This window comes from Canis lupus, chromosome 8 (assembly GCF_003254725.2).
Source record: "Canis lupus dingo isolate Sandy chromosome 8, ASM325472v2, whole genome shotgun sequence".
Lineage (NCBI taxonomy): Eukaryota > Metazoa > Chordata > Mammalia > Carnivora > Canidae > Canis > Canis lupus.
The window spans coordinates 33,768,482-33,794,630 of record NC_064250.1 but is presented as its reverse complement, the minus strand read 5'-3'; the positions used below and the strand labels follow the sequence as shown (position 1 = coordinate 33,794,630).

General features: G+C 35.6%; 1 protein-coding gene across 5 annotated transcripts in view; it reads right to left on the bottom strand.

Moving 5' to 3' along the window:
• The window catches only part of ARID4A (AT-rich interaction domain 4A), a 68,095-nt gene that overhangs the window by 26,227 nt on the left and 15,719 nt on the right, over positions 1-26,149 (bottom strand). For all 5 annotated transcript variants that reach the window (XR_003134927.3, XM_025443198.3, XM_025443201.3 and 2 more), the window contains exons 8-14: positions 24,977-25,109; positions 19,941-20,020; positions 18,758-18,834; positions 18,223-18,389; positions 1,693-1,765; positions 406-500; positions 158-255 (exon numbers count right to left, since the gene is read on the bottom strand). Coding sequence is in view for 4 of the 5 variants with exons in the window: in XM_025443198.3 (XP_025298983.1) it covers positions 158-255; positions 406-500; positions 1,693-1,765; positions 18,223-18,389; positions 18,758-18,834; positions 19,941-20,020; positions 24,977-25,109 (723 nt within the window). In the remaining variant the exon portion in view is untranslated. The remainder of the gene's footprint in view (positions 1-157; positions 256-405; positions 501-1,692; positions 1,766-18,222; positions 18,390-18,757; positions 18,835-19,940; positions 20,021-24,976; positions 25,110-26,149) is intronic.

Below are 26,149 nucleotides of genomic sequence, written 5' to 3'. Positions count from 1 at the left end.
AAATAACGTTCAGTCACTAATATCTATTAACCTAAAACTTTTTATATACTTTCTCTAACTAAATGTTCCTTGATGTGTTTTTGTTTAATTGTTAACAAATTAAATGGAAAATATTCCTGTAATATGTATTCTTTGATGAATAAACTATACTACTTACTTTCTATAAGCAGTTTTTACATTGTAGGAAGCAGCTGAATTCAAAATAGGAATGCCAAGGTCCATATAAATTTGCTTCCATACAGCACCACTATCAATCTGGAAAATTAAGTTTTTATTTGTTAACATTTACAAAAGGAAATAATCTTTACACTAATATTCTAGGTTCATTAAGAAAATGTGTTTATCACCTACAGTGCATATAACTGCAACATAGATAATTTAACTTTTCATTATATCTATACTTACATTGTCACATCCACCTTGATGATAAACCAGTCTAAAGAGTTTGAAGAGATTGAGATCTTTATAGCCCAACACAGGTGGTTTGTTGATTGGAGTACCTTTTTAACATGAAAGTAGGATAAATATTTTTATTTAAGTGGAAAATGCTATTACAAGGCTATCGATACAAAACTTTCCAATTTCTAATTTCCCAAGTTTTATTAATCAGAAGCATATATTTAAAGAACCTTAAATTATGTAAGACAACACAAAATATTCTCTATATTCTTTATACAGCACTATGATGGTCTTTAGATTTATTTTTTATTTATTTATTATTTTTTTAATTTTTATTTATTTATGATAGTCACAGAGAGAGAGAGAGAGAGGCAGAGACATAGGCAGAGGGAGAAGCAGGCTCCATGCACCGGGAGCCCGATGTGGGATTCGATCCCGGGTCTCCAGGATCGCGCCCTGGGCCAAAGGCAGGCGCCAAACCGCTGCGCCACCCAGGGATCCCTGCGCCACCCAGGGATCCCATGCGCCACCCAGGGATCCCGGTCTTTAGATTTATATCTATGACTCATCATGTCTCTCACAACTAATAAAATCACCTGTGACTGAATTAGGTACAACTAAGACTTACAACTGCAAGGTGCAGCCAACAATGCTTCTGGTTCAAGAAGCCTGGGCAAGAACATACACAATGGAAAGGGTACAATTTAGGGCATGGATTCATTTTCATTGCTTGAACACAAATGTTAAGAGTGTTAGCAGTAATCTGAAGGATGATGTCTCAAAGTCACAGAATGCCTAGGACCAGTTTATTGGAGGATTTTCCAGAACTAATGTAATGTCAAAAGGAATAATTTATAAAGGCTGTATTTCAATTTAAGTCTATTAAAAACCCTATTCAATTTAGGTAAGAATTGGTCTATTTTGTTTCATTTGTTGAGACCGAGGATCAGGCTAGTTTACTTGCTGCAAAGATAGCATTAATAACTAATGGGTATGTGGATTATATTATGACTGTTCACCTTCCATCACTGAAATATTATTATATTTTTTGGTTTTAGAAGTCCCAAGTAGACTAAGTATAATTATACCCATACAACCTATGTATTTTCTGCTCAAAATAGATATTAACAGTTTTTTAATTCCAAATACTTATTCCAACTCTAACTGATCCTTAGGCTTTACTTGAAATCCAAATCCATATACCCATGATTCTAACAAAAATAATTCATGAACCTAGAATGTAAAGTTGTAAAAGAAATGACTGCTTTTAAATAATGACCATCAAATACATACCTCTGTCTTCCATAAACTTATAAAGCTGTTGGAGGAAGTTGTCCCTCTCTTCAGGATCAAGTTCTTCCTCAGGCTGTAAAGGCAAAATGCATAAATACTTAGACCAGTGAATAGGGTGAGATATATAGTCTTTTTTAATTCATATTTTGTTGTTGTTTTATGAACCCAACATAAAGGAATTTTTAACAAAGCTGGAAAATATGAATTTCCTCCAAACTCTACAATGCTAGACTTTAAGTCATATTTTTTATAGTGTTGATTTGATACAACTGTCAAGATACACAATCTTTACCCTTCACTCATCTATGACTCCAACCCTACCCTTGAATATCAACATAGGGATTAAGACTAGCCATGAGGAAAAGGTTCAGGAATCCAGTAAGAACATTTTCACCTCATTTGGTTTAGTTTTTAAAAAAAAAAAATACATCAAAGTACCATGTGGCCCACACAAATGTATTGATAGATAAGCACAATAATTACAAACATATTTATTATTTAAAAATAACCCACAGGGCAGCCCCAGTGGCGCAGCGGTTTAGCGCCGCCTGCAGCCCATGGCGTGATACTGGAGACCCGAGATCAAGTCCCATGTCAGGCTCTTTGCGTGGTGCCTGCTTCTCTCTCTGCCTGTGTCTCTGCCTCTCTCTCTCTGTGCCTCTATGAATAAAGTCTTTAAAAAAATAAAAAATAAATAAAAATAAAAATAACCACATACAAATGTTCTAATTTGTTATTGTTGAATGAAGACAAACTAGAGGTTCCAAAGTCACATGGCAGAAGTTTTTTGTTTTGAGAACACAGCAGTTTAAAGAAATTTATATATATTTAAATGATTCATAGAATTTTATTTTGTCTCAGGCCCACCATCCCTTCTTCTATCACATTAGCCTGCTTTTCTCATTTGCCCTTCTTGCATGGCCTCTGTAAATAAGACTTTGCAACCCCTGAAAATAAGAAAATGAAAATTATTTAAGGAAGGAAACTAGATAAATAACCACAAATTGGTTCCTGGGTGTAGGGAAACAATGGAAACATTCATGTAAAAAAAATAAATAAATAAATAAACTATTCCTACAAATACCTATTTAAGTGTTACTTTTTACTAATTATATAAATCTAATGATCTCTTCTTATAATGTCAAAGTCTTAGCTGCAGTTAAATATATTATGGGTTTTAATAAAATATTCCCTGCCCTGATAGACTACTTATAAACCAATGTTTGGGAAAATTCTTATTTAAAATTTAGCAAAATTATGGAGAAATAAACAAAACACTAATATCTTTCATCCATATAAATTATTATAATTTCAGAGTACTGCTTTTCTACATTCTAAAAGAACAATTAGATTTGTCTTTCAAAGGGCAGCCCTGGTGGCACAGTGGTTTAGCGCTGCCTGCAGCCCAGGGTGTGATCCTGGAGACCCGGGATCGAATCCCATGTCAGGCTCCCTGCATGGAGCCTGCTTCTCCCTCTGCCTGTGTCTCTGCCTCTCTCTCTCTGTGTGTGTATCTCTCATGAATAAATAAATATTAAAAAAAAAATCTTAAAAAAAAAACCATTAAAAAAAAATAGATTCGTCTTTCAAAGCCATAATCAAAGCAAAGCAACCACCAGCCAATAAATATTGAGTATTCACCATCTAGAGGGCAACAGGTCCTTTAAAATTATGTATTCTTTAAGAATTTTAATCACTAAAACATAGCAGCCAGAATCCATGAACATGAAGTTGATTAAAATATATAATAAAAAAACCAAAAGGCAATCAAAGAGAATAAAATCTTTTAATACATTCATTCAGAATGATTTAATAGCATTAGAGTACTGTGAGTTTTAACAAATGTAAAGAAACTAAGTCAAAGTTCTAAGCCTCACAACTTAGCAATATAGAGTGAATAATCAGTGTAGGGTTAATAGGGATCATTACTAAATGTTCCAATCAAAAGATGGCAGTTTTTTGGGATGCCTAGGTGGCTCAGTGGTTAAGTGTCTGCCTTTGGCTCAGGGCGTGATCCTGGAGTCCCAGGGTTGAGTCCCACATCAGCCTCCCTGCAGGAAGCCTGCTTCTCCCTCTGCCTATGTCTCTGCCTCTGTGTGTGTGTGTCTCATGAATAAATAAAATCCTTAAAAAAAAAAAAAAAGATGGCAGTTTTTCCCCATGTGAATTTAAAAAGCCTTGCCTTTGCAAGGTAATTAGAACTGCCAATGAGTTAACTCAAAAAAAAAAAAAAAAAAAAAAAAAAAAAAGTCCAGTAACCCAAAAATTATTTTTAAAGACTTCTAAGTATGGGAAAAAAACCCCAAAACACCTTCTGCTAGACTGCGCCTATGCTTTGCTTATCCCTCATGTTCCTCATAATCACAATATTTTCTCCTTAGACCGACACCTCATTTCCAGTATTTATGATCTTGCAGAATTCAAATAAGACCATTATCCAGTATATGTAAAAAGTATTTTTTCAAAAGGCACTGACTTAAAAAAATAAATAAATAAATAAATAGATAGATAAATAAATAAATAAAAAAAAGGCACTGACTTGAAATCAAATTTTCTTCCAAAAACAAGTAAACAAAATAAACCCATCAACTGCAAATTAGGTATTTATTACAGTTGTACCAAACATTTCATAAATTCTTACTAAAAATAGTTTTAATACATAAAAGTTGGTATTTTAAATACATTTGATTTAAAAGTTAGTGGATGTCCAGGCACCTGGTGGCTCAGCCGGTTAAGCATTCAACTCCTGATTTTGGCTCCGGTCACAATCTCAGATTCCCAGAATCAAGCCCCTTGTTGGGCTCTGCACTCAGTGGAGAATCTACTTGAGATTTTCTCTCTCCCTCTCCCCTCATTCTGCCCCACCCAGCCCCATGCTCAAACACATTTGCGCACTCTCACTCTCTCTCCAATAAATAAATAGATAAATTTTCAAAAATAAAATAAAAGTTAGGTAATGTCCAACAGTGTAGTAAGTTCCATGAGAAATTATGGCCATAAAATTCTATGTTCAGGTGCAGTTATCAAGTATAAAAACAAGACATAAATGAATAAAGAATTCTCCTTATTAAACAAATACCTGCTTGAGGAGAAATTTACACAAGAAAAAAGATGAGGCTAGAAACACAGTTTAAATTTACCTGATAGTCTTTACAAAAATTAAAATTGCTTAATTTCTTTTTAATTGAATTTTATTTAATTAAAATAAATAAAATTCAATTAACATATATTATTTGTTTCACAAGTAGAGGTAATTCATCAGTCTTATATAATAGCCAGTGTTCATTACATCACATGTCCTCAATGTCCATCATCCAGTTATGCCATTCCCCCATCACTCCCCTCCAACAACTGTTTGTTTCTCATGATTAAGTCTCTTATGGTTTGTCTCCCTCTCTGATTTTGTCTTATTTTTTCCTCCCTTCCCCTATGATCCTCTGTTTTGTTTTTTAAATTCCACATGAGTGAGATCATATGATATTTGTCTTTCTCTTATTTCGCTTAGGATATCCTCTAGTTCCATCCACGTCCTTGCAAAAGGCAAGATGCCATTTTCTGATGGCTGAGTAGCAGCCCATTGTATATGTATACCACATCTTCTTTATCCATTCATCTATCGATGGACATCTGGGCTCTTTCCATAGTTTGGCTATCGTGGACATTGCTACTATAAACATTGGGGTGCAGGTGCCCCTTCGGATCACTATATTTGTATCTTTGGGATAAATACCCAGCAGTTTAACTGCTGGGTCATAGGGTAGTTCAATTTTCAACTTTTTGAGGAACCTCACTGTTTTCAACAGTGGCTGCACCAGCTTTCATTCCCACCAGGAGTGTAAGATAGTTCCCCTTTCTCCACATCCTTGCTAATATCTTTCCTTTCCTGATGTGTTAATTTAAGCCATTCTGACTGGTGTGAGGTGGTATCTCGTTGTGGTTTTGATTTGTATCTCCCTGATGCTGAGTGATGTTGAGCATTTTTTCATGTGTCTGTTGGCCATTTGTATGTCTTCTTTGGAGGAATGTCTGCTCGTCTTCTGCCCATTTCTTGACTGGATTATTTGTTCTTTGTTCTTTTATTTGAGTTTCATAAATTCTTTTTTATTTATTTATTTATTTTATTTATTTTATTTTTTTTTATGATAGTCACAGAGAGAGAGAGAGAGAGGGGCAGAGACATAGGCAGAGGGAGAAGCAGGCTCCATGCACCGGGAGCCCGACATGTGGGATTTGATCCCGGGTCTCCAAGATCGCGCCCTGGGCCAAAGGCAGGCACTAAACCGCTGCGCCACCCAGGGATCCCGAGTTTCATAAATTCTTATAGATTTTTGGATACTGGTTCTTTATCTGATATATCATTTGCAAATATCTTCTCCCATTCTGTCAGTTGTCTTTCAGTTCTTTGACTGTTTCTTTTGTTATGCAAAAGCTTTTTTATCTTGATGAAGTCCCAATGGTTCATTTTTGCCTTTGGGGAGGAGTCTAGTAAGAAGTTGCTGGGGCCATGGTCACAAAGGTTGCTGCCTGTGTTCTCTCTAGGATTTTGATGGACTCCTGTCTCACATTTAGGTCTTTAATCCATTTTGAGTCTCTTTTTGTGCATGATGTGAGGAAATGGTCCAGTTTCATTCTTCTGCATGTGTCTGTCCAATTTTCCCAACACCATTTGTTGGAGACTGTCTTTTCTCATTGGATATTCTTTCCTGCTTTGTCGAAGATGAGTTGACTATAGAGTTGAGGGTCCCTTTCTAGGTTCTCTATTCTGTTCGATTGATAACACGTGTCTGTGTTTGTGCCAGTACTATACTGTCTTGATGATTACAGCTTTGTAATACAGCTTGAAGTCCAGAATTTTGATGCCACCAGTCTTGTTTTCTTTTCAACATTCCTTTGGTTATTCAGCGTCTTTTCTGGTTCCATACAAATTTTAGAATTACTTGTTCCAACTCTGTGAAGTAAGTTGATGGTAGTTTGATAAGGGATTGCGTTGAATGTATAGATTCCTCTAGGTAGCAGAAACATAAAATTGTTTAATTTCTTACAATATGTAATTCTTCACAATCTTTTTTTTGCAAACAGCTGTGCTGTTAGTCACCTTGGATTAAAACTGCATATGCTAGCAAATGCCTCCAACTAGATGAATCTGCCTTTATGGCTTTTGTATGGGGGCTCATATTTGCTCAGGGTGTGCTTTCTCTGTTCGTAGACTTTTTTAAAAGCAAAGTTCTCTCTCTCTCTCTCTCTCTCTTAAAGATTTATTTATTTATGTATTCTCTGTGCCCATTGTGGGGTTCAAATTCACAATCCTAAAATTAAGAGCTGCATGCTATACTAACTGAGCCAGCCAGGCGCCCTTATTCATGGTGCTTTCATACATATAATATCTTTCTCCTGGTCAATAACCAGGTATTGCATTCTTCAAGGGTTTTATTTTTAATTTTTAAAGATTTTATTTATTTATTAGAAAGACACACACACACACACAGAGGCAGAGACACAGGCAGAGGGAGAAGCAGGCTCCATGCAGGGAGCCTGATGTGGGACTCGATCCCGGGACTCCAGGATCACACCCTGGGCTGAAGGTGGCGCTAAACTGCTAAGCCACCGGGGCTGCCCTCATCAAGGGTTTTAGAGTAGAAGATTATAATAATGGCAGGTAAAGTCCACTAGACCGCTGATAAGCCACCTTCCCTTCATTCAGTCAAGCATGTGGTAAGGAATTATGCATCATAATTGCATCCAGTAAAATGCATCCAGGAAAATGTCAGGATGGAGAACAGGGTTAAGGATATGGAAGAAGCATGAACATGATCATAATTTCATGAAACTTATTTTAGTTAGCATCAATATATACCATCTAGTGTTATATAGGTATTTGTGATTCTATCTATATACCTAGTAAATTATGAATTTTCTGACTTTGGAAACTATCTTCAAATTCAGTCCAGACATTTATTGATGGCTACCATGAGTCAGGGAGGGACATGCAAAAGTACTGTGATTAAAGTAAGAAGACATGGTACTTTCTACTTTTGACACTTTGAATCTTGCAGAGGTTGTAGCAATGTAAAACAAGCCAATGTAATACAACATTAAAAGTGTTGCAAAGTATATAAAAGAATACAGAAGGAGATCAGTGGTTCTACTGGGGATGGAGTAATAGGGGTTATATTAGGGAAAGCCTCAAAACTTGAAGAGTGGAGAGCCCAAGAGCTAGAGCAAACAGCATAAGCATGAGGCTGTCAAAGGCAGGCTGTGATTTAAAAAGCACTTTTTAATGATATGTAGAGAATGAGAACTGGAATTTGAGAGAGCTGAAGAGGAATCATATCAGATTTGTATTTTTAAAAGCTCTCTGCCAAGAATGAGTTTGATGGATTCGAAGGGAAAGAGAAACTATTACAATAGTCCACAAGGAGAAGGCTCAATGCTTGAATTAGTCTTGCTCTCTGATAATGGAAAGATGACCCCCTACTCTAGAAGGAGAAAGAAAGAGTAAATGCTAAGATTCTTTTTAGTGTAAGTCTAAGTTATTCATGTTTATAATCCTGCAGGTTCCCAAACATTGTAAGGGCTTGATAGGTTAAAGACATGCCTATATTTTACAATTTTATCACCAAGGACTGGCATTTAGCTTAGATATTCTGTTATTATGTGAATGAAAACAATATCCATGAAAATAAACTCAGGAGATTTTCTTTGATTACTTCACATTCACTGAGTTTCAGAGCTAGCATTAATAATATAAATACAATAGGAGTCAGATAAAAGAAAAGAATGGCCGAGGTTGGGGGCACCTGGGTGGCTCAGTTCGTTAAGCATCTGTCTTTGGCTCAGGTCATGATCCCAAGGTCCTGGGATCAAGCCCCATGGCAGGTTTCCTGCTCAGCATGGAGTCTGCTTCTTCATCTCCCTTTGCTCCTCCCCCATTCATGCTCATGTGTGCATGTGTGCACACTCAAATAAAAATACAATCTTTAAAAAAAAAAAAAAAGAATGGCTAAGGCTGTTTTAAAGTCACAGGTCGCTGTGGCACAAACATTTGTTAGCATTCACTTCATTCTTTCCTAAATACATGAATCAGAAAATGATTATTCATTCAGAAATAGTGTGAATTCTTTTTTGTTTTTTAAGATTTTATTTATTTATTCATAGAGACACAGAGAGAGAGAGAGAGAGGCAGAAACACAGGCAAAGGGAGAAGCAGGCCCCATGTAGGGAGCCCTACGTGGGACTTGATCCCAGGTCTCCAGGATCACGCCCTGGACTGAAGGCAGCGCTAAACCGCTGGGCCACCCAGGCTGCCCAATAGTGTGAATTCTAATGAAAAATGGACTTCCTGCATTTTTACTAGGAAAAAGATAAATTTTTAAAAATCTTTAAAATAAGATAATCCGGGATCCCTGCGTAGCGCAGCGATTTGGCGCCTGCCTTTGGCCCAGGGCGCGATCCTGGAGACCCGGGATCGAATCCCACGTCGGGCTCCCGGTGCATGGAGCCTGCTTCTCCCTCTGCCTGTGTCTCTGCCTCTCTCTCTCTCTGTGACTATCATAAATAAAATAAATAAATAAATAAAAATAAATAAAAAAAAATAAGATAATCCCTGTTATTGCTATTAACTTACCTTGCTAGCAACTCTACTTTCCAGAACACAAATTAAGAAAGTATACAGAAAGTGTCTAAACTGTCAAAATATGTCAGTAAAAGATGATGCACTTTACACAAAGCTCCTCAGACTAATGTAACTTATACACTTATACTATTCTGAGTAGGTCAGGATAATTTCTCAGCACATAACAGATTAGAGCCATAAAAACCGACATTTTGAGAATGTGAAAGGATGTAACCAAACATGATCTTTGTGGTTTCATTGCACTGTACTGCACTGTATGTGAAGTACACATCCTTTGTTGATGGGTATCTCATTGCTCATAAACCCTTACAGGTATCCTTAATAAGTTACTAATGACTATATAACACCTTCTTCCATTCTTAAATATATATATATTCCAGTATATCATGCTTATTTATCTGAACCAAAACACTGTTTTTTGTGAATTAATGTTATTTTGGACAACAGCAGCTTCATTCACCCTGCATGCTGCTGCTACAATCCCTCCTCTGGTTCTCTCTTTTGGCTCCCCTTCTCACTCCATTCCTGGCTCCACTCGTACTCCATCACAGGTTTTCTCAACTCTTCAGTTCTTACAATCCCTGATCTTCCATCCCCCACCCCACCTACTCCAAAACAAAGAGGCTGAACTTGGAGTCCTCTGCAGGAGGCAGATTTTGTTGGAGCTGAGGGGATAATATGACAGTACCATTGAAAACTCTACTCTGGGGAACTAAGCACTGCAAGAAGCACACCAGAAGTGGCAACTCTGAAGCTGCCTCTGGGCTGCAGGATGATGTGAAAGCAAGCAGTGATACCACTAGCTGCTCATGCTTTTATTGCATTAAATTTTACATTTGAGACATATTAAGTAGCCTCACTGAGTTTTTACAACTGTGCAATAAATGCGAGAACAAGTTATCGCTAAGGTGAATGCATAGAACATTTATAGGTCATATTCAACCTTAACTCAGGTAGGGCTTCTATTTGTTCCTACGTAGAAGTCTTGGATTCTATATACATTCTTGTTGGAGTCCTTAAATATCAGATATTGTTTATCATTTTCTGAGATTTTTAAACTTTCCTTTTCTCTACTATATTTGATACTATAAAAGGAATGAGCAACAGAAAAGTGATACTCAATAAAACATACCTGGCAACTCAACAAGTGGTTTCTGAGCAAAATCTAATAAATGTGCGAATATGGAGAAGCAGGTTGTTAAAAAAAAAAGTTATGTCCTGCTGGAGAATAATGGCAGGAAGAATAGAAAAGTGGGTCGAATTATGAAGAGCCAAACTTATAAAGGGCCATGATAAAAGACCTAATCTTCATCCTGTTGGTGCTGAGGCCATTAAGGGGTTTCTAGCAGTAACCCTTTATGTGTTAGGAAGAGGTCTATGAAGAATGGGTTGGAGGGGAAAAGACCTATCAGAAGACACCTGAAATAAGTGGGACAAGATACAAAGAAGGAGTATCAGTAAAGAACCTTTATTTCAAGTGACAAAAAAGTATCCCAAACTAGCCTAAGCCAAAAAGAGTTAATTTATAAATTCACAAAATTATATAAGGAAACAAGATTGCCTACAAAATGCACTGCTTAAAAAAAGAAAGCCTGGGGCAGCCCGGGGGGCTCAGCGGTTTAGCGCCACTTTCAGTCCAAGGCCTGATCCTGGAGACCTGGGACAGAGTCCCAGGTCGGGCTCCCTGCATGGAGCCTGCTTCTGCCTCTGCCTGTGTCTCTGCCTCTCTCTCAATCTGTGTTTCTCATGAATAAATAAATATTTTTTAAAAAAGAAAGAAAAAGAAAGCCTGTATTATGAAGGGAAGGTAGATAATGTATCTTGTAGTTTCTTGCAAAGTGAACTTTCTGGAACCTTACAACAAATCTTCTAACACTTTGTTTCAAGTAGTAGTATGTTAGGATAACTGCATGGCCCACACTTGTTCATGTATTCAGAAACTATTTAATGAAGGTTTAATATTAGCCAAGCTCTAGTTGGTGTGCTAGTTGGTGGACAGTCATACTGGTTGAAAAGGAAAAAACTATAACAAAAAAACCTGACATCCACTGCTTCATAGACCTTAAAATATATAGAGAAAAAAATTTAAAAGTCTGTGAAAACTTTGTAATGTTTTTACACCTCCATTTCCTCACTCATAAAAAAAATCCTGTTGTGAGGATTCAATAAACAATCTTGAAAACCCACTAAGTCTCTGGAGTGCCTGGGTGGCTCAGTCAGTTAAGATCTGCCTTCAGCTTAGGTCATGATCCTGGGGTCCTGGGATCCAGCCCCATGGCAGGCTTCCTGCTCGCGGGGAGCCTGCTTCTCCCTTTCCCTCTGCTCCTGCTTGTGCACGCACTCTCTCTCTCTCTAATGAATAAATTAAAAAAAAAAAAAAAAAAGCCACTAAGTCTCCAAAATGAAGCTGAGAACATATTCGGTGTGGGAATCTTTACCTGTTTCTAACTCCTACAAAAGCAAAATATTTTAATTGCAATATAATGAAAGCTGTAGGGACGCTTGGGTGGCTCAACAGTTGAGTGTCTGCCTTTGGCTCAGGGCATGATCCCAGAGTCCCGGGATCGAGTCCCACATTAGGCTTCCTGCATGGAGCCTTCTTCTCCCTTTGCTTATGTCTCTGCCTCTCTCTCTGTGTGTCTCTCATAAATAAATAAATAAATAAATAAATAAATAAATAAATAAATAAATAAATAAATAAAATATTTTAATAAAAATGAAAGCTGTATCTTACTAATGATGCATGCTCTGGTACAACAGATATATTTTGTCATAACACCTCAGTGAAATATTACAACTGAAAACCCAAGTTTAAAAAAGAAAACTTAAACTAAAACCTTAAATAATAAAAGGAAAGAAAAAATCCCCACAACATTAAGTCTGGTAACTCTGGTGATCCATAACTCAAAATGACTCCTTAGGGTACCAGTAAAGCCCTGAGCCAAGTAGAATTCTGAAGAACTGTCCAGAAAGTTATCATATGTAAAAACTATCAGCTGACAATATATAGATTGCAAAGGAAAGGAAACAGAGAAAATTCACAATCTTAATAGGATAAAAGCCATGACAAGACTGTATTGAAAGAATACAATAATTAAATCTTGAGTAAATATAAAGTAATGCCTAGTATACTACTTTTAGAAAGAGGTGACATTATGCAATGTATTTCAGAAGTATTTAAATATAAAAGAATAAATACTGCAACCACTTTTGTGCCCTAAAATCAATTTATTCCAAGAGGAATTACATTTAGATGTCTCATTTTTAAAAATCTGCTTAGATTCAGTGCAGAGAATAGACTGGAGAAGGCCAGCAGGGGCATGGGAAAGTTACTATTGCATTTCTATAGGTAAAGGAGAACATAGTGGCTTGGACTAGAGTGGCAGAGAGTAGAAACCGAGGGAAGTGAGCAAACCTGAAAGCCATCAAGTAGCCAGAAGAAAGATTTGGTGTCTCATTGGTTAGAGGTGCAAGAGTGGGAGGGTTAAGGTGATTGCAATATATCTGGTTTGGGTAATTAGTGGATCATGTTTCTATTCAAATAAATTGGGGACAATCATGGGAAGGACCAGCTTGGGGGGGGGGGGGGGACTGAAAACAGTTCTTGTATATACTGAGTTTGAGTACTTACAAAATAAGCCTCGTTGGCAGTTTAATATAAATATCTGGGGCTATGAAGAGACATCTTTGATGTACCTATAGATTTGAAGTCATTATATCATTTAGTTAGGAAATAAGTTAAAAATATATATATATAATGTCCGAGATATCAGATGACTTTAGAAGGTAGGCATGTTGAAAATGCTGAATACTGGGAAGGAGTCAAATGAGATCATGACAAAAATTTTCTGGATTTAGTACAGAAAATCTGTTGAAGGTCATTGGTTGTTTTAGCTGTGGTGGGAGTGCAAGACACACTATAGTGAATTAAGAGTGAAGAGGAAGTCAGGAAATAAAAGTGTATATACTTTTTCTGACCAATGATCTGGTCAGAAGGGTGAGGAGAGAGGACAGTATGTGGAGGGGTTGGTTGTCAGAAGGGTGGAGAGATGGAAGTGTGCTTTTAAAAACTGATAAGAAGGAAACAACAGAACAGAATAAAGATATTGGAAAGAAGAGATAGTTCATAATCTAAGCTAAGGAAAAAGGGAATGAGATCCAGAGTGTAAACTGAGGGACTCATATCATACAGAAGAGGGCATCATATTATCAATTTTATACCTAAGGGAAGGAGAGCAGGCTGATAAAGTGTAATGCATGCTCCCAATTTGATGCTCCTAATTTCTTTCTGAAGTTGGAGTGGAGTAGGGCAGGGTTGGAGGACAGAGTGATTTGATCACAGAAACTGGGAATTGACTCATAGTGTTGAAGGCCCAGCAAAAGTTGGTAGTTATAAAATTTAGAGTGGCATCATTCTTCCTTGTTGTGTACATTGAAATAGAAAAATTCAGGGAACATGTAAGATGTCATGATATATTCATTATATGGTAAGACATTGTTTTATAGTTTCAGAAAACAGTGACAACAACCTCCTTAAAACAAATTATTACAGGACTCTTGTATTACACAGACTTGACTGAGACTAGTCATTTCCGCCCCCCTACTTGAAAAGGTACCTACATTCTACTTTTAAACAATCAAGCCATGTTTTGGATACTATCACATCTAAGGCTTTAAATTCAGTCAACCCTCTTTCATGCTACCACAACTATGAAATAATTTATTCTGAGAAGTGACTTTTTTGAAATATATACAAATGTAGCTATAATTGTGTGTGCAAATGTGCAATCCTCATTAATCTGATTAAGTGAATAATTTGGTAGTCTTACTCTAATTCTGTGAGGAAAGATCTTGCTAAATACAGAACATTTGTTTGCTTAATAGGCTATACTTCAAGATTTTTTCAAGTAAGTTATTACATTTGAATCCAAGTTAAAGTTTCAATTATTTATTGAAAGTTAACTTTGCAGGATCTGCTTAGAAACTTGTAACTGACAGCTGGAGTTATTAGATATAACTAACATTACCTTTAAATTTTTCTTTAAATTTTATTAACTTAGCATAATTTTCCCATGTTATCAAGCATTTACTGTACATTTATACCCAAAATGATCTTGCAAGATCACTAACAAATGGCTTTACAAGACAACGTAAATACAAATAACACTTGACTTACACATTAAGAAAAAAATTCCAGTTTCTATGAATAAAAAACCACAAGCACTTATGATTTTTATAATAGTGGAATATAATCTAAGCAACAGATAAAATAGTGATCCCTAGAAAATTCAGTTTGGAGAAACGGGTATCAGTATTTCCAAGCAAAAAAAGAGCATTCTTATAAAAATTCACTAAATTCTTATTTTCATTACTAATTATGAAATTAGAAGAAATTTCTGAAAGGGCCCAACACATAAGGCTATATATATCAAACTAAAAGGACAAAAGAGGTGCAACTAGTCAAATTCCCTTTAATGTCTTCACCCATTCACTTTATCCTTAGACAACTCTCCTACATTCATCCAGAATGTATATAAGAAGTAAGTGAATTAACTGACATCATGACTTATATTTACATGGACTTTTCAATCAATTTCAAAGCTCAAAAGGAAATCAGTAGTATCTTTTCTAATACAAAATTTTCTTAACAAAAGACATTTAGTAATACCCACAAAAATATTCTCCAGGGCTTATTTTCAATATAATTACCAACAGGTTAAAATTTATAGTCATCAATATAGACTGGACCTACTTCCTGTCAGACTCTCAAGTCTTTTCCTACCCAGTAACAGTATGAAACATATTTCTTGCATTCCAATCCTGACCTACCAATGCTTAGGAATTCAAAATAATATTAAGTAAAAAAGATGATCCTCCATGGTAAAGCCATGAATCTCAAATCTTACTTAGGCTATTTTAGGGTATTCAAAGCATCAAATATGAAAATGTCCACTGTCCATTAGCACTGCACAAGTATCTAACACTTGTATGATTCTACTGCATAAAATTTACAAACATCAAATGATAAGCTAAAGTACTGTTATAGTGGTTTTCAGAATGTTAAAGACCTTTTTATCATTATAAAGCCACATTAAATTTTCATGAAAAGCATAGCATTATTACGTTTCAGGGAGAATATGATCTACAATGTAATACCACAGCTTAGCCTCACCTATGTAGTAAAGGCCTGTAATGACTAAGCCAGGTAGGCCCTGTCTTATCAGACTTTAATTAATTTTATACCATATCCACTTTTTTTCCTTTGTTACGTATAGACTAAACTGCTTTTCAGTTTATCAGTACATTAAATTTTTAAAAATTACTGTTCAAGACAAATTAGAATGATTCAGCAACTAAGTCTTAAATTCAAGAGCAAGAAATGCAGCTGATTTTTTTTTTTCTAAAGCAACCAAAATCTCACTCAAGAAATCTACCTCTATGACCAGAAAAAAAGAGGAATTAGTTTCTGTCAAGTAATTCAATAAAGAATATGCTATGAAACTGATCATCTGGAAAATAATTTAAATTAACAGACAACTCAGTGACTAAATGTTGTTAATTCTGCTTTTATTTTTCAGTAGATAAAAAGCATTCTTTTTCAACTTATATTTAACAGGTTCATAATTTAAGTAACACATTTTAAGATGATACTATCCCTTACAAAGATCCTTACATTTTTAAATTTCTTTACTTATTACCTGCAAACAATAGGTAACAGAGCTTCCCTCTGTTCTTCATTCCTTTTTACTAACATTTACTAACAGCTTGAATAAAATGCTATGATTTTTATGAAATTAATGGCTATAATAAGAACACTATTTACTATTTACTATTTTATATCCATCTTTTCCAACCTTACTACAAAGCTCTTTTTACTCTCTTTGTTTAAAATTTCAGGGTTTGCTTTTTGGGGGGTGGGGAGTAAAGAAAATGCATTCTAAAAGGGACACCAATTAAAACTATTAGCAAAAATAATCTTTTTTCAATATTTGGCAGTATCAGATCCTAACTAATGCTAATTCTCTAAGAAAAAAAAAAGCAAAACCAGTCTGCAACAGTTCACACCCTGAAAATGTGGCCTATTTACCCTGAAAACATATAATCTATAAATAAATACATATAAAATACAAAAATCACATTTAATATTTAGACTCTAAATTCTGAATTTTTCCAAACTGTCTCATCATCATTTTCATTTCAAAATCTACCTTATGTTTCAGAAAAATAGCCTTCATCCTCTGATATTCTAAAAATAGACTCCTACTGTCTCTTTTACAAGAAACAATTACGCTTGCTTATGAGTTCTATCATTATTAGCCACATCATCAACACCTAAAATTCTTATTTAACCCCGTTTTTGGCAATCAAAATGGTAACTAAATATATTTTAGAAAAAAAATCTTACCTATATGCTGCATTTTCTTTCAAATGCAAAATGGTTAGATTCCCCTTCTACTTAATCAGTACAGTGTCTGAACATTTTTCAGTCTGACTTGCAAATATTTGCTTTCCCTCTTAGGGCATAGCATCCGCAGGGTTATACAGCACTACTTACATTCTCTTCCACATAAAAATCAGACATTACATGAAAGGAAAAGAAAGACAGCCCATTTCAAAGCATCTGGCAAACCTCCATTGGCAACCTGCCAAGCCTCTGCTAAACCTTCCTGTCTTTCCGAGCATGCTCACTTAAAACCAACAGCACGTTACTATGGCAACTCTGTAGGCAGCCTGTAAGTATGAACCGCCATTCTGATTTCAGAGTGCAAAAACCAAATACTGCAGGGGAAGTAAAAGGAAAGAAATATCGTATGCCCTTCAACACATACAAGTATACTCATTTCATAAATTCGTATTTGTATACGTAAAACAGAAACAAGCATTCCACGTTTTCCAAGCAAATATTTTTCATGCTCAAATAAGGTCTTCTTTTTGGTAAATTCATTCTCTTTGTCTGCCCCTAGGTCTCTTTACCTCATAACAACCAAAAATATACTGGACAGTTTACCCACTTGACAAAACACTGCTGAATAAACAGACAACAATATTCATATAAGCTATTATGTGGTAGTCTGTGAATAATTTCCTACAATTACAGGGTTATATCCTAAATGACATAATATTACCAAAAAATCATTAGCACTTATAAAAACAATCTCTTCTATGATTTATCAAACTCCCAAATAAAATATTCCTTCAGTTTGGATAGGATTTTTTAATCCCCACACTCCTTGAGATACTGTGCAATATCTGAAAGAAGTGAAGTTTCCAAGTTCAGACAGACCAGATCGGGGTTCAAATCCCTGTACTCCACATTTGAGTTATAAAACCTTAGCAAAGTTACTTAACCTTTGTGACTTTCACTTTCCTCACCTTTAAAGTAGGATAATATCAGTTATTCCACATGGTAACACTTTAGATGAGTTAACACATGTAATATACCTAAAAGTTACATTTCTTTTCTCCAATGTTATTTGGAAAGTTTGTACTTGATTAACCTGAAAAGTTCTTTGTACCTTTTTTTAATTTTTAAAATTTATTTGACAGAGAGATAGAGGAAGAGAAAGAGAACACAAGCAGAGGGAGTGGCAGAGGGAGAGGGAGGAGCAGGTACTGGATCCCAGGACCCCAGGGATCATGACCTGAGCTGAAGGCAGATGCTTAACGGATTGAGCCACCTAGGCGCCCCTCTTTGCAACCTTTTATCTGCTAAAAAAATTAGTTCTGATTTACCCACTAAGTTAGAATTCAAAGAGTCCACCATCCCCAAATCAATTTGAGCTAGAAAAAAACAAAAATAATAAAGGGCATCTAAATGAGGGAAAATATACAAAGGCACTAATTTTTATTTTAGAGCATTAAATGTCTTTATGTTACAAATGTAAAATTTCACCTACCACCTCTTCCTCTTCCTTTTTGGCCTCCTTTTCCTTCTCTTCATCATTTTCTTCAGCTGGACCATCTTCATCATCACTACTGGATGATTCAAGAATTTCACTTATATCCATTTTCCAATTATCAGGAACAATTCTAGTTTTTAAGAAGATGCTTGCTTTCTGCAGCCCTAAGAATAAACAGTTATGGAATTAGCAACATAGAATAATAGTATAACATTCAGAGTCAGAAGATCTGGACTCAAATTCAGCTGTCCCTTATAAAATGATACAGTAGACATCAACATATCTAATTCATGTTATATTAATGTTTATTACTCTAAAACATACTCTTACAAATATTAATAGTAAAACATGAAAACTTAAATATTATAAAATATTTTACCTAGCCATTAAAAAACAGCCATCAAATCAGAATAGATATTAACTCTAAACAATTAAAATGGCACCAAAGAATATTCAGTCTTGGTTTAGTCACTATTTGCCATTTACACCCACATCATGAAATAATGAATGGATTGATTCAGTCCTATTTTACCTGGTTTAGCAGAGAGCTCAGATTCAGGTAGATTGAGAATATCTACTTCCTTGATATCCTTTCTTGCTATAGAATAACTAATTATAGAGAAAAATAAAGGAGAGGGAAACCATTATTAAATAAATATTGTCACTGAAATGATTAACACATAGAAAAACACAAACTTCAAAATCAAAATAATTTTGGCATATAAAATGTTTTTAAAGACCATGTATATCCTAATCATTAATGAAGGGCAAGAGGTAATGTAGGCAAAGTGAGTATCTTAATTCTTTTTTTTTTTTTTTAATTTTTATTTATTTATGATAGAGAGAGAGAGAGAGAGGCAGAGACACAGGCAGAGGGAGAAGCAGGCTCCATGCACCGCAAGCCCGACGTGGGATTCGATCCCAGGTCTCCAGGATCGCGCCCTGGGCCAAAGGCAGGCGCCAAACCGCTGCGCCACCCAGGGATCCCAGTATCTTAATTCTTAAGATTTCATCTATTCAAAATACACTAATCAAAAGGCCTCACATTTTTAATATTTTAATTTATGCAACCTTCTCACAAACAGTATGGGGTAGATTATATCAGCATGATATTTTCCTTATGGAACGAATATACAATGTCCATTTCGATCTGTTTCTTAAATTTACTATTCAGTTTAGTAAAAAATAAAAATAAGTGATATTAAAATAGTTTTATCACTGTAAGATATATTAAATTTTCTACAGAGAATTACGTTCATACACACACATACACACGCACATAATGTTTTTGTTAACATCCTTTTTGGGAAACAAAGCAAAGCTGAGATTAAAGAACGTTTCTAAAAATGTGACTTAATCAGAAAAACTGTCAAAATAATTATTTTAGTAATATTCTAAGAAAATTCTATGAAAATTTCATAGTTCAAAATATGCAATAGTACACAAATAAAAATACCAAATATTTATAATTGAAGAAACAACCAATACCATGCTTTATAAAACTTTTAAATGTTATTTTCACATATTATTATTTAGTTTTTACATAAAAATTTTCAGGAAATAACTTACATTACAAAAGCAAAGCATATTATGTAATGATTTCTCTCAGTCCATGAAATGATCAGACTTTTAAAAATAAAGCTTGGACTGTGGAAGAGTCTATCGCTTAGGGGTTCATTTTCTTTTTCCCAATGTAACACTATTAAGTGACTCACAATTTAGAATCGAGAAATGATCGAACTAAACACTGGTCTTTTTTCACTGTGATGTCATCATTACAGCTGGGTGATATTACCTGAAATATAAAATAAGAACAGATTGGTTCCTAATTTCCCTTGCTCAAAAAATACATAATTTTTTGAAAAGAGTAATTCTGGATTCCCCCTCACTTCTCAAATGGATTATATTTTGTAAGAAATAGTTTCATTGTCAGTAATTTCCACTATAAATGAATTACTTAAAAAAGAAGGCTGCCTTGTAATTTTTAATTTAGCATACTGGTTTTCTAGATATTTATTCAGTCATTAGATTATACAATGAATAGTTAATACAATATAAATTACACCGTGACCACCATTTTAAAAATTAGGATTTATTCTAACCTACATAATTCATTTATTGTCCAAAAGTAAAACATAAGATCTGTGATGAAAATTCGGCATGTTATAGTTTTTTAAAAACATTTTATTTATTGAGAGAGAGAGAGAGAGAGAAAGAGAGAGAGAAAGAGAGAGAGAATGTGAGGACAAGGGAAGCACAGGGAGAGGGAGAGAATCTCAGGCAGAATCCACACTCAGAGCTCAATCTCATGACCCTGAGACCAGGACCTGAGCTGAAATCAAGAGCTGGACATTTAACTGACTGAGCTACCCAGGCACTCCAGCATATTATAATTTTTTTTAAATACACTTCAATCAAGATCTATTTTGAGGGGCACCTGGGTGGCTCAGTGGTTGACTGCCTGCTTTCGGATCAGGTCATGATCCCAGGGTCCTGGGATTGAGTCCCGCATCAGGCTCCCTGCAGGAAACCTGCTTTTCTCTCTGCCTATGTCTCTGCCCCTCTCTCTGTGTCTCTCATGAATAAATAAAATTTTTTTTTTAAAAAAAGATCTATTTTGAAATCTGCTATTTGTTCAAAAGAAACACCTAAATTCTAAAATAAACACCTAAGTTCCCTTTCTTACCAAAGTATTACAATTTTTAGTAATGAAAACAAATCAAAGAAAATCTGAGTAAAGAACTTTTTAATTTCTTAACTTTTTTTTAATATTTTATTTATTTATTTATTCATGATAATCACAGAGAGAGAGAGAGAGGCAGCGACACAGGCAGAGGGAGAAGCAGGCTCCATGCAGGGAGCCCGACGTGGGATTCGATCCCAGGTCTCCAGGATCGCGCCCTGGGCCAAAGGCAGGCACCAAACCGCTGCGCCACCCAGGGATCTCAATTTCTTAACTTTTAAAAATAACATATGCCTTCACATTAGTAAATAGCTAATCTCTAGACATTCTCTATAGCACTTAATATTAAAGACCACTAATACACTGCTAAAATTTACCTGCTCACTACCACCACTAACACCAGCCTCTCTGCTACAACCTAGCACCATCCACAGAACTTTATGCAATGATAGAGATGTTCTATATCTGCACTGTTATGCATGTGAAATGTGGCTAGTACAACTGAGAGAACTGAATTCTTGATTCTATTTAATTTTAATTGTTACATTTAAATGTAAACAGTCACTTAGGACTCATGGCTCTCATATTAAACGGTATATATCCAGATAATTAAAAATTCTTGGCAGTCAGGACGCCTGGGTAGCTCAGCAGTTGAGCGTCTGCCTTTGGCTCGGGGCATGATCCCGGGGTCCTAGGATCGAGTCCTGCACTGAGCCTGCTTCTCCCTCTGCTTGTGTCTCTGTCTCTGCCCCTCTCTCTCTGTGTTTCTCATGAATGGATAAATAAAATCTTTAAGAAATAAAAGTAAAATAAAATAAAAATTCTTGGCAGTCATATCAGCTGTCTTAACATCAGATGGCAGTAAATGATTATCTGTTTGTTAGGTGCTGGTCACCACTATACTAATAATAGAGTTGTGTCTGTCCTTAAGGAGCTAACAGAATAATGGAGAGATAAACACAAAAAGAACACTATGGAGGATAAGTACTGAGATATGAAAACACCTAGGAAGAAGACTTAACCCAACCCAGGGATGGAAAAGGTACGGTAGCAAAGGCTTAAGTTTAAGTCTTAAAGGAAGAACAGGCTCAGTCCAGGACTAATTACCTCAACCTGTGAACCACTAAATTGGCCTCCAAATTGATTCCTGCCATCCCTAGTCTTTCCAACAATCTACTCAACATACTATTGCACCTCATTAATATTCATCTCAAATATGCATCTCAAATAGTGTTACTGGAAAATTCTATGCAGAATTATGGCCACATTCCTTAATTGAACTTTTAAGTACCCTTCTGCCCTAGATCCCAATTATCTTCCCAGTCTTATTTCCTATGATTCCCTTATTCATATCTAATATTTAGCCAAAATGGATTCCCAGAGCAAATAGTTCCACGAACAAACCTCTTGTTTTTCTGCTCTTTCTTATCTTGTTCCCTCTAAGAAAGTCCTCTAAAGAAGCTCTACTTAACTAACTTTAAATCCATCAAGGCTCAAGGTGGTTATAAAGCACCAGCTTCATGAACGCTTTTCGGATTTCCTTTTTATACATGTCATCTCTTGAAGAAATTAAGGATTTTCAGACTTTTCTCACGTAAAGTAAATCTATTATATGTAACATTTTTTTTTAAAAGATTTTATTTATTTACTCATAAAAGACACATCAAGAGAGGCAGAGACACAGGCAAAGGGAGAAGCAGGCTCCATGCAGGGAGCCGGATGCGGGACTCGATCCCAGGACCCCAGATCATGCCTGGAGCCAAAGGCAGCCACTCAATTGCTGAGCCACCCAGGGATCCCTATACATAGCATTTGAATAACATATTTATGTGCACATAAAAACCTTAAAAAAAATGGCTTCGGTTCTTTAAAGGATCTAATTTGGGACATATTTTGTGCCAATGTTGTTATTGGAGATATATGTAATATCAAAATTGAAAATTCAGAAAATAAAATTCAGAGAAGGGACATAGTTATGTTAGAGGGGCTAGGGGAGACTGCAGAAAGGGTATGACTTGAGCTGAACTGAAGGACATTTAAGAGGAAAGAAAGAGGAGAAAATGGAGACAGGTATAACCAAGTATTATGGATTCCTTTCATGAAATAATTTTCCTGCCCATCCTTTTTTTTCATTCCTTCCCCGAGTAAGCAAAGATTAGATTTCCCTACCAACCATCAAGACTTGCCATTTCCAAAGTTTAGGTGTATCTTTCCTTTCCCCAATACTTCCTGTTCTACTCTAGTGTCTGCACCAAGTTTTAAAAAATGATACAGGGGCACCCTGGGCAGCTCAGTTGCTTAAGCATTCAACTCTTGATCTCCACTCAGGTCTTGATCTTAGGATCATGAGCTCAAGCCCTGTACTGGGCCTCATGATGAGCATGGAGCCTACTTAAAAAATAAAAAGGACTGGGATCCCTGGGTGGCACAGCGGTTTGGCGCCTGCCTTTGGCCCGGGGCATGATCCTGGAGATCCGGGATCGAATCCCACGTCGGGCTCCCGGTGCATGGAGCTTGCTTCTCCCTCTGCCTATGTCTCTGCCTTTCTCTCTCTCACTGTGTGCCTATCATGAATAAATAAAAATTTAAAAAAAAATAAAATAAAATAAAATAAAATAAAATAAAATAAATAAAATAAAATAAATAAAATAAAATAAATAAAATAAAATAAAATAAAATAAAATAAAATAAAATAAAATAAAATAAAATAAAATAAAAAGGACTGGGATCCCTGGGTGGCGCAGCGGTTTAGCACCTGCCTTTGGCCCAGGGTGCGATCCTGGAAACCCGGGATCGAATCCCACGTCGGGCTCCTGGTGCTTGGAGCCTGCTTCTCCCTCTGCCTGTGTCTCTGCCTCTCTCTCTCTCTCTCTCTCTGTGTGTGACTATCATAAATAAAAATTAAAAAAAAAATAAAAGAATTAAAAAGGACTACTTAAAAAATAAAAAGGACCATATAATTTTTAATTGCTATGTAATCTCTTGCATGTAAACAAGATTCTTGAGAGCAATGTGTTACAAGATTCATATTTCTCTTTCTTCTAAGGAACTTACAACTGAATTCACTGCATATGCTTAGTAAACACTAATTTAAAGCAAGAGTATAGGGCAGCCTGGGAGGCTCAGTGGTTTAGCGCCACCATCAGCCCACCATCACACTCAATCCAGGATCGAGTCCCACGTCGGGCTCCCTGCATGGAGCCTGCTTCTCCCTCTGCCTGTGTCTCTGCCTCTCTCTCAATCTGTGTTTCTCATGAATAAATAAATAAAATCTTTAAAATACAAATAAATACATACATACATACATACATACATAAAACAAGGGTATAAAGGTTTAGAAAAATGAAGTATTTTACATACGGAGCAGTTAAGAACCTGAATACAGAGCATACACTGAAAATGGGAAACAAAGGGCTAGGACGGCCTCAAATATTCATCTAAAGAGTACAGAATTGATCCATTAGGCAGTCAGTGAAAGTTTGGTGGGGTTTTCTGGAGAATGTGACTATCGTGATTAAATCAGTATTTTAAAATTGATTTCTCTATAAAAGTTGCTTTTAGAAAAATAGTCTGAATTTAGCAAAAAGTTCAGGAATTAAATTAAGAGAACTCAGAGGTAATTACCATAAATCAAGTGTAAAATAATAATACAAATAGAGTAAAAAGAGACCACTGGACATATTTTGAAGGAAGAGCTGAAAGATCCCAATTTAAAAAAAAAAAAAAAAAAAAAGAAAGATCCCAATAACTGGTTATACAAAATAATAAGAGAAGACAGTGAAGTATGTGGGACCTAAGTACAGTTGCTCAATTTTGCAATAAAATCCAAATTAAATTTGTATAATACTTTCAAAATATTTTAAATGCTTTTGAAAAATCCATGTTAAACAAATATTTTATTTATTTATTTATTTATTTTAATTTAAACTAGACTTCATGCCCAACATGGGGCTTGCACTCACAACCCGGAGATCAAGAGATGCATGCTAAACCAACTGAGTCAGCCAGGTACCCCCTTAAAAAAGTATTTTAAATGGTTGATAAATTCTGCAAAGAATTCCTACTTACCAAAGCAGGATACCAATCAGTCTTCTCAGATGTAGATGCCACACTTACAACTTTTCCTAATAACTCATCATTGAGACGTCGCTTATCTTCATCTTCCTCCTCACTACTTTCTTCTTCCTTTTCATCTTCATTACTAAAAGTCAGAATAACTCTATCAGGATCTTCATATAAGCCATTGTTGAGAGAGTCAGAGTGGTGTGAATTTAACATGTACGATTCAATTTCTAATGAAGATTACTTCAGACTAGTAGTGTCTTCATTCTTATTGAAAAAAATTTTTTTAAAGATTTATTTATTTATGATAGACATAGAGAGAGAGAGGCAGAGACACAGGAGGAGGGAGAAGCAGGCTCCATGCAGGAGCCTGATGTGGGACTCGATCCCAGGTCTCCAGGATCACGCCCTGGGCCGTAGGCAGCACTAAACTGCTGCACCACTGGGGCTGCCCAAGAACCATTCTTATTGAAACTGAAGAGATCGATAACTTCTCTAGTCCCAAAGTAGTCCATGGTAACTCTGAGTCCTTGTCACTAAATGAATGAGGATTTGGACTCAGTTCTTATGCCAACCAGCAACTGGGACTGAAAAGCCTAATTATGTTACCATGAAGTACCTTCTGTGCTAGATATGTTTTTTTCTTTTTTAAAGAGACTGTTCTTCTACGTTTTACATATGCCAGATGCCAGGTAATGTAACTCTCATTTCCTAACAGGTTATGAAAAGTCTCATTAAGAAACATGTGAGGGTTTAACTTAAGTTACCTAGACAATAAAATAAGCAGACAAACCTATATATATAATATGGAAAAGTCTACTAAACTGGCCTGTACTCTTCAAAAATGTTAAGGTCATGAAAAGACCAAAAAAAAAAAAAAAAGGCTGAAGAACTTTTCCAGATTAAAGGAGGTTTAAGAACCATATAAACTAGATGTAATGCATGGTCTTGGATTGGATCCTGGATTCAGGGGATACTTATCAAGGCTACTATTAGACCAAGTAGCAAAATTTGAAATATGGATTATATATTATTACATAATAGCATTCCATTAATGTTAAATTTTCTGAATTTGAAAATATATTGATTACATAAGAGAATTTCCTTATTCTTAAAGTGTTTAAAGGTAGGTCTGACGCTTGCAATATCCTCCCATATAGTTTGGCCAATTAAAATTAC